This window comes from Sinocyclocheilus rhinocerous, unplaced genomic scaffold (genome assembly GCF_001515625.1).
Source record: "Sinocyclocheilus rhinocerous isolate Xijiao unplaced genomic scaffold, SAMN03320098_v1.1 scaffold642, whole genome shotgun sequence".
NCBI classification, from domain to species: Eukaryota; Metazoa; Chordata; class Actinopteri; order Cypriniformes; family Cyprinidae; genus Sinocyclocheilus; species Sinocyclocheilus rhinocerous.
In genome coordinates this window covers 1,206,109-1,216,216 of record NW_015626390.1, presented here as the reverse complement: position 1 = coordinate 1,216,216, position 10,108 = coordinate 1,206,109, and the positions used below count along the sequence as shown (strand labels likewise).

The following is a 10,108-nucleotide window of genomic DNA, read 5'->3' as shown; positions in this document are numbered from 1 at the left end:
TACAAAATATCTTCATGGAACATGATCTTTACTTAATATCCTAAATGATTTTTGGCATAAAAGAAAAATCAATAATTTAGACCTATACAATGTATTTTAGGCTATTGCTACAAATATACCCCAGCGACTTAAGACTGGTTTTGTGCTCCTAAGTGTTGATATATTTATTGTAGGAAATTTACAAAATATCTTCATGGAACATGATCTTTACTTAATATCCTAATGATTTTTGGCATTAAATAAAAATCAATAATTTAGACCTATACAATGTATTTTAGGCTATTGCTACAAATATACCCCAGCGACTTAAGACTGCTTTTGTGCTCCAGGGTCACATATATATATATGACCTATATATGTATAAAACTATATATATATTTATACTAAACAGAAAGTTTGATGTAGGATTTACTTTGAAATGAAATTTCAACATTTTACAAAATATCTTCATGGAACATGATCTTTACTTAATATCCTAAATGATTTTTGGCATAAAAGAAAAATCAATAATTTAGACCTATACAATGTATTGTTGGCTATTGCTACAAATATACCCCAGCGACTTAAGACTGCTTTTGTGCTCCAGGGTCACATATATATATGACCTATATATGTATAAAACTATATATATATTTATACTAAACAGAAAGTTTGATGTAGGATTTACTTTGAAATGAAATTTTGTAGAAAGACTGGAATCTTTTCTTAAAGTAAAACATACTCCAATAATCCATTTTATTTAACTTTGAAAAATAATTTTTACAGTGTATATATGTTCTTTACAATTTGACATGTTAGTGCTAATATTATTAATGATGATTATTATTATATATATAGTTTTTTGTCCAATTAACAATATTTGTTCAGTATTTTAACTGCATTCTGATAATTAAATAATAAATCAATAAAATCTGCTCAAGCCAACACATTTAGTTTGAGTAATGATAGTTTGCGTGCAAAAACTTTCCCAGTAATTGACACCAGTAGTCATCTTCCAATCCCCGTTTAAAGGCCACCAGGATTTTGCGGTTCCCAATGTGGTGACAAACAAAATGTTCTTTCAGCGCTCACTTGACATCACATAATCCAGTGGCTCTAAAAGAGCTTTAGGTTTCCCCCGAGGAACAAAGCTTAAGCCTTTAATGGAGGCGCGTTACTGCTGGTACCCATGATTCAATGCTTGACGGAGTAATCCTACCAAATGCCTTGTGTGTCATTTGGTGGAAAATTGATCAAAATCCCCTAAGGTATCGTTACAACTGCGACAGGACAGCTGATTGTATTGAATTATATTTTGAAAAATTAGCCTATTGATCTGTTGTAAAAGTACTTAAGTATATCTGAAGTTTAAGGCAAAATACTACAGGCGAGCCAGTGTTTTTTTCACGCACTGGTCAGTTTTGAGATTTATTTTGCTTCTAGTGTGAAGAATTGTCAATAGAATGCATCCAAAATACACATTCAAGTGTTTATTTTATTACATTGTATCTATTTGCATCTGAAGTTTTCAATTATAATACATATCTTTAAAGCCTTCGAAAGCTTTTGCATACGACAAACTAAACTGTTTCATTCCTATTAATATTCTGAAGGTTTTTGCAAAGAATTAATATTTCATTCCAGTGTTTTTTTTAGTACAGTTGAGATACAATCGTAGTTTGTATTAATATTTTGAATCAGCTTTTATTTTATATTTTCTGTTATATATTTTATACATTCTGTTATTTTTATGTTATATTGAAGTTTTAGTTATTTTGAGTGTTTGTCATTTCGAGTAGTTTTGCTTTTGTGTGCATGTATATCGTTTTTATTATTATTTTTATTTCAGTCTTAGTTTGTTATTTTAGTACATAAAGTTAAACTAAATAACTAATAAAAATAATAGATTTTTTTTTTCTCAGTTAATATTTATTTCAAGTATTGAACTGGTTATTTGATTAGGGACGGATTCTCCCACGGTGATAATGCCCACATATCTGATTTTCTCTCGCTGCTCGAGGGCTGAGCTTGCAGTTCTGCCGGTAACGGCAGCGGTGGGAATCTCAGCGGTCGTTTTTCTCCTTCGATTGTGAGAGTCTGCAGGAGCAGCCGCAGGTGAACAGAATCCCTAATCGCGCGCCTCATAAAAGAAAGTGCTTTCTGGCCAAGAGCGAGAATCGTTCATCTGTTTTATGTGTGTTTCTTTAAACCTCGACGCGTCGGAGACGAGTGTCTCGGGTTACTTTAATTGCCAATTAGATAGCCTTGTGCACTCTGTGAGCGATTCTGTCTTCAAACATATTAATGCTATCAGCAAATCACGTCCTCTTGAGATCTCCTGCGCTTTCTCATCGTCTCCATTGTTTGTTTTCACCCTGAGGGTCTTGCTTAAGAACTCATGAGGTCATTTGGAAATACAATAGTTAAGCTGTTAAATGACCGTTGAATGGCCATCAAGGCTGCATTTATTTCATCAGTAAAAAGAGTAATATTGTAAAATCATTCTAATATGCTGATCTGCTGCTCAAGAAACATTTCTGATTGTTATTAATGATGAAAACAGTTGTGCTGCTAAATATTTTTGTGGAAACCGTGATACATTTTATTTTTACGGATTCACAGATTAATAGAAAGTTCAAAAGAACTAAAAAGAGTAATATTGTAAAACATTATTCCAATTTAATGTAACTATTTGAAAATATTGTAATTGATTTCTGTGATCAAAGCTGAATTTTCAGCATCATTACACCAGTCTTCAGTGTCACATGATCTTCAGAAATCATTCTAATAAGCTGATTTGCTGCTCAAGAAACATTTCTGATTGTTATTAATGATGAAAACAGTTATGCCCCTTCAAATTTTTGTGGAACCTAGTTTTTTTTTTTTTTTTTTTTTTTTGAGGGCTAGAAAATTTGAAATACCAGCATTTATTTACTTTGATTTAATTCAATGCATCCTTGCTGAATAAAAGCATTTATTTATATAGTATTGTATGTAAACTGACTTTTTTACTCAAAGAAAGTATAATCCTGCCATCTTGTGGTCCTATGACACTGTTACAATTATGAATTTGAGGGGAAAATCCTAACCCTAAGTATTAAAAATATTAGAAATATAGTCTTACCCTCCTCAGTGATGGATCCTTTTCACATTCCTGGGTTTTCAGAAGAGAATGTTGTCATAGTTGGGTAAGCTTCTATAGCAGTAAACGGGAGACTACATCGGATATATATTTCTTGTGTTCTCATTTGATCAAATAGCAAAAGAAAAACTCAATTGTGTTTTCACAACTTTTAAAAAGAGGAAAGAAATCACAACGAAAGAAACAGCAGTCAGAAAAGAGAACAATGTCAAATTTACCATCACTCTCACAGTCGCTGTATTAGATGCAAAGGTAAAAAAAATACAAAGTATAGTGTTTTTGCAGGATTTACGATGCTGGCGACCAAGGGTCTGTTAGATGTCACTGTCATGTTGCTGACATTACTATCTGTAACTTCAGATAGTAATCTGTAACTTCACTCTTTTCAGGGGTTTTCTGGTGGTGTTTTGAAGCAGCTTCAGCAGCTGAAGAATTTCCTCATTATACCAATCTACCATCTGTTTCTTTACTCATTTCTGAAGAAATATTTAAGTCTTTGTTTCAAGAATATAGCTCAGTCTGTTATTATAACTCACTGGGAGGATTACTGATACAGCAGCACATGCCTCTGAATATAATCTATAAACACTGGCTATCTTGAGCTAAATGAAAACAGTGCTAGTGGATACTCACAAGAGGATGAATTTAAAAATGCTACTTTCCATAAAGGTGTCAAACAGCGAAAGTACAGCACATCTGTCTTTACCTGGCGACCAAAACTACTATTTGAATGCGGCTCAATGGATCACCATTTCTCAGCCATAAAACGCATAAGTAACAGCCCAGAATACTTTTACCACAGTTTATGGTTTAGGTTTTTATGACAGAGGATATCTTAAACCGCTAAACATTTTTCAACCATTTCTTTCATTTGACATAGGTGTCCTCTTCCATTTTAGTATACAATAGTAGCCTATCTGTGGTGGACTATTTATGTGATTGTTAGGACTTTGTTAGGATTTAAGTATATGTTTATATGTAATATCATAATTACTTCGGTTACACTTTACTTGAAGGGGTGTGCATAAGACTGACATGACACCTTCATAATCATGACATGACACACGTCATGAATATGAAGGTTTTTTATGCATGTTTATGACAACTGTCATTAAGTGTCATTCGCTCAGTTATGTAATTTTTAATGCAAAGATGACATTGTTTGAGATGTCTTTGTTATGGGCTATGGTTACGGGTAAGGGTCACATTATTTGACCTAACCCTAACCTAACCCTACGTTAGGTTAGGGTTAGGTCAAATAATGTCATATTTGCATTAAAAATGACATAACTGAGCGAATGACACTTAATGACAGTTGTCATAAACATGCATAAAACCTCCTTCATATTCATGACATGTGTCATGTCATGATTATGAAGGTGTCATGTCATGATTATGTAGGTGTCATGTCATGATTATGAAGGTGTCATGTCATGATTATGTAGGTGTCATGTCATGATTATGCACACCCCTTCAAGTAAAGTGTTACCATTACTTCTAATGTTTTTGAAATATGGTTAAAGTGTACTGCTGAATGTACCGACAGACATTTATGGTAAACTAAAATACTCTACAATGTAATTTCTACTCAAAATTGAATGTTGTGTTTTTACATATAGTATTTATAGTATTTGAAATTACACATTTTTAATTTTAAAAAGTTGCAATTTATTACATATGTGCTTATGTGTTTTAGTCGACACATCAAAATAAGTGTACTTTTTAAAATCATGACAAAAGATTAGGGTATAAAACATAAATAAATGTACTTTAAAATGGCAAATTAAGTTTTACTTTAGAATACATGGCTAAGTGCACTTTAAATGTATTAAGAAAGATGCCATGAAAGTGTTTCTCTTTAAAGCTTTTTTTCTCCGTTTTTTTCAACTGCTTGCACATATTTTCCAAACTTTGCCACTTTTTTTCAAAACTTTACACACAAATCCGAGAATTGCACACACAAAATACAAAATGCCTCGCATCTCTTGCAAAACGAAGCACTGCATTCACAATACCACAAACACATCTAAAAAGCAAACATTTGCTAACACCTTTGCCATAATATTAATTCCTGCTAGATTTTTGTGAGTTACATAGAGAATTGTGTGTTGTGTTTTGCAAAAAGTGTTTTATGAAATTGAAAGGCCGAGAATTAGTGTATGGTTTTGCAGATTTGGTGTGTGCTTCTGCTGTTTGAGTGTCAGCTTTCAGAACTTATGTGACAAGTTTTTCTGCACAATTGCAAATAAGCCATCCGTGATATTATAAAGAATGCATTCAAAACAACATTGGACTTTCACTGAGACATTTTCTAAATAACTTCTTTTGTGTTTCACTGAAGACGGCGAGTTTAAATAGCAATAAGTGATTCAGTTCTCCGCTATGTTTTAATTTCAAGTAAAATAACAGAAATAGAGCAAATACAAATTGTCATTTAATGAAAGAGATATTAGCTTAGTTCTTATGTAATAACCTGGACGTACCTCCATTGTTTCATCTGGATATCTGTTTCCAGGCATGAAGGTCATAGATGCCCCGTAGAAACTTACGGCTGAAACAGTGAAGCTGATGAGCAGCAGTGCCATAGTGACTGATGAAATGATTGCAGTAAACACAGACGGCTACATGGATATTTTCTTCTTCCTTCTATAGTCTGACTGGTTTTGCCAGCTGTTGTTCTGTGTCAGCCGCACCACACAGATACGTTGTTTTTGTTCAAATCAAAGCACAAACAACATAGAAAACGTATCCGCGTGACGCAGCTGACACAGAACAGAATACGCTGTTTGCGTTCAGTGGATACTCTCCAAAATGGCGCTAGGGTAACGTGGAGGAGGCGAATTGTTGAATAAATTGAACCCCTGATGTCACATGGATTATTTTACCGATGTCCTTGCTATGTTTCTTGACCTTGATCGTGGTAATTACATTGCTGTCTATGGGAGGGTCAGAGAGCTCTCAGAATTCATCAAAAATATCTTAATTTGTGTCCCGAAGATGAACGGAGGTCTTACGGGTTTAGAACGACATGAGGCTGAGTAATTAATGACATCATTTTCATTTCTGGGTGAACTATCCCTCTAAGGTTTGTCTTTAACCCCGTTGTACCTTATAATCTGAAAATCCACTAGATGGTGGCAGATCCATTTAATTTTATAACGCCACTGAGGGCCACTCATCATTAAAGCCTTACTTTCATTGTCCATCCACATCATGAATTGAGTAACTTTGCATTTGTGAATATGGAATTTTCATGAAAATGAAATTAAATTCATGATGAAACCAGTGTCATTTAAATAATGATCCTTAGTATAATAACTTGAAAAAACAGGATAAGAAAAATGTATTTAAGATATTGTCAATTATTTTCTGCCTGTTTAGGGTGGTGTACTCCAAAAAAGGTACAAAATCTCTCAGCGGGCTGGTAACCTAATACTATTTGGGTAGGTATGTTACAAAACAGAAGAAAATAGCATAGATTTAAGCATGCAGTTTTCTGCCCAAATAACCCTGCTGAAAACACAATTGAAACTATCAAGTATAAATACCATTACAAACATTACAAAGCATCAACTGTTACACAATAAAATCATTACTTAATGGGTTCAAGTAGCAGTGTTGCCAAGTTTGCGGTTTTCCCGACGGAATTAGCCTACGTAAACTGTTGGCCCCGGTTGATTTTTTTTTTCTGCAGTTTAAAGATTTGACATATTGCATAAATTGTCATTGACTGAAATGAGTGTATTTAACATTCTACCAATTATAAACTGTGCTAGATTATGAGTTCTGTGAGGGAGGGGCCTTTGAGCTCCTTAATCAAAACAGACTGTGTGTGATTACTGCTAGTGATTTTTTAAGTTGAAATTGTGTATAATGCATAAGTGACGGTAAAACATTTATGTTAGGTATGGGCATGGCATATGTTGAGTTTTGATATTTGCATAGGGCCATTGGGCCTGTTTTGGCCTATTTTTGAATTAGTTGATTTAACATGCCACCAGTAGAAGGTAAATTACTGGCAGAGACCCACCGGGGACCATTACAGTTTCTATTACAATTCCTATTATAACTGTAAAACCATTACACTTTCTGTGAGGGTTTCTATTGATTTAAACAGCAGGGAAATAATCTATGGTTTGAAATACAGTTGAACACTAGTGCTTTAAGTAGGAAAATATTATCAATGAAAATCTTTGAATCACACTACCGTATCAATCGGATTTTTAAAAAAATCTGTGAACTGCTCAGTACCATGGTACATATGGTCATTTATGTCTTAAACATGATGTGGAAAGAACTGGTCAGTGGAGGAAAATTAATAGTTGCAAAATATTTACAAAAAAATATGCAATGCATTATAAAGTGCTATTAAGCATTATAATTATTCATAAATAAATGTCAAATGCAAAGTGACAATTAATTGATAAGTGTTATAATGTATTAACCGTGGTTACAATTATTCATGAGATTGTACAATGCATTATATTTAATGCATAAAAACTACTTTTATAATGCATTACACATAAAGGCTTTAAGTAAAGTGTTACAGACTATTTTTTAGACCAGCTAAATCATAGGCATAGTCAAGTCGTCCTTTGCATATTTCTGGTGCTGTCCAGATAATGTCAGTGTTGTGTGATGCATTTTTTAGATGAATCTTTACATAGATCAACCCTAGGTTTTGAGAGGCTGATTAAGCAGCTCTCAAGTTGTGTCCTAATATTTTACATGGAGATCCATGTATTTTTTAGAAGGAGAGTTACAGTAATTCATAATTTCAACTTTCAATTTTTAACTTCTCCCATATTCACAACCAATGTTTTTTTATCGTAACAACCAATATTTGTATTTAAAATAACCCACAATGATATGAAATATGAATTAAGGATGGTGACCGAATGAAATGAAGCTGAAAAATCCAGACAAGACACATTCTCATAACTGGATGCAAAAGTTTGATCTATGCTCACTAAAATATGGCTCTCTGAATAACAAACCACACTCTTATACGTGTAATTCTAATATGAATAGAAGAGTCTGGAGTGTATCTAGTTTGCTGCCCTGTTTGCTGTGCTGTTGCTATAAGGAATGATCTAACTGATACGGTTTGCTTTTGTATAAACAATTTGAAAAGAGCCATAAATATGACCCCAAGTGAAATAAGCCTGCAGACGGCAGTTCTTTTGGAAACATGAATCTGTGCCAGCCCAGCACCATGTTCAAGATGTTATATAAATGTTTAGGCATTTATATATTTTAAATTTTAAATATTTTAAATGTTTAGGCATTTAGGCATAGCTATATATATTTTCTAACCGTGCATTTTAAGCAGACACTTTGCATAGTTATTGTTACTTTGCACCCATTTCTAAGCATTGACATCGAATATATCTGAGGATGACTAGTTGGTTTAAACAAATGAGACTCCAGTAGATTCCAGATACATTTTCAAAGCCTTATTGGGCATGCTGTGACACACTCCCTCATGCTCTGACAGTGAGTTAGTAATACTGCGGCTAAAAACGTTTGGATATTCCAACATGCACAGGGAATACAGAGCAAATTAACTGCCAATCACACATAACTATCCTCCCAGTCCTAAGACAGGAGGTTTCAGCGTTTTGGTTCTTACGGAAATGTGAGCGAGACACTCTGACCCACTTTCCTCTCAGCTGAGTCGACTGCAGCAGTTAAACATACCAAAGGAAGACCTCTAAACCCCTGCGTCCAGCCTTTCGTGATCCTGCGAATAACCATTTCATATTTCAAAATATCTCACACATGGACCTCTTGTGTTTTTTTGTTAAAGGGGTCATATGATGCGATTTCAAGTTTTTCTTTCTCTTTGGAGTGTTACCGGGGCATAGAGGAGAAACAATAATGTACAGTATGTGGAAAATAATGTGTTTTTTGAACCTTAAACCACATAAACACATTTCATTACACCAAATACACAAAATAATATTATTTGTAGCAGCATCATTTGACCCCTTTAAGAGACTGTATCACTCCATTAGCCTTGTTAGCAAGTTATGAGGAACTAGGAGAGATATGCTGTAAAAATGTGACGCAATTATTTGTTTAAAAACTGACATTTAAATACATATATACAATCATTAATTTATTTTCTGAATAAAATTTATTTTAATTTATTTAATAATTATATAACTCTTTTTAATCCCTTATAAAATGGTAAATTATTTAGCAAAGAGAAATCACCAAAATGTGAAGATGTGAATTAATGATTAGAAAATAAAAAAAGAAATAAATCACTTTGCAAACTGACAATAAAATATGTACATACAAAGAGAATTTATTTTATAATTAAAAATGTACATTTGTACTTATTAAAAAAATTAAATAATTTGAAAATAAAAATATAAATAAATCGATTTGCAACCTGACAAAATATACAAACATTTTATTTTTAAAATAGTATTTTATTGCATTATTTACAGAATTTATTTATCTATTTACTACATTTTTAGTTGTTAAATGTAATTAAGAATGATATACTTTACTTTATAAATTATTACGTTTTATTTAATCTTTTTCCATTTCCTTTATTTTATTTAAATTTAATTCATTTAATTTTCTTTTCATTTTATGGAGGACTAATTTATTTAACAATTCCTTTTTTCCCAAATGGCTTCTCACCTTCGAATTCTGTACACGCTCAAGAGTCCAGAGATCAGGATTCAAATTCAAATTTGAAAAGCTTTTGTAAATCACTCCTATTTCAGAGTTTATGTCTGATGGTACAATATCCAGCTGTAAGCCCTTTGTGTTTGCTAATACTGTGCTCGAAATTGTTGTGTCGAGACTGGACTTCCTCTATTGTTAGTTACATGCTGCTAAGTGTAGAACGGCTTGCTCAGCAGCTGTTGAGAATAATAGAAGGTTGAGTGAGCAGGATTTGCGTCCGAGGCTGGAACAAGAGCCTGTGTGTTACGAGACACAAGCGGATATGAACAAAGCATGTGTTAT

At 33.1% G+C, this 10,108-nt stretch overlaps 1 protein-coding gene across 1 annotated transcript in view; it reads right to left on the bottom strand.

Annotated features, from left to right (window-relative positions):
• Positions 1-5,706, bottom strand: part of LOC107713947 (protein FAM69C-like) — an 18,461-nt gene extending 12,755 nt beyond the window's left edge. The window contains exon 1 of the mRNA XM_016519613.1: positions 5,605-5,706. Within this exon, the coding sequence (XP_016375099.1) occupies positions 5,605-5,706 (102 nt within the window). The remainder of the gene's footprint in view (positions 1-5,604) is intronic.
• Between the last annotated feature and the right edge of the window lie 4,402 nt (positions 5,707-10,108).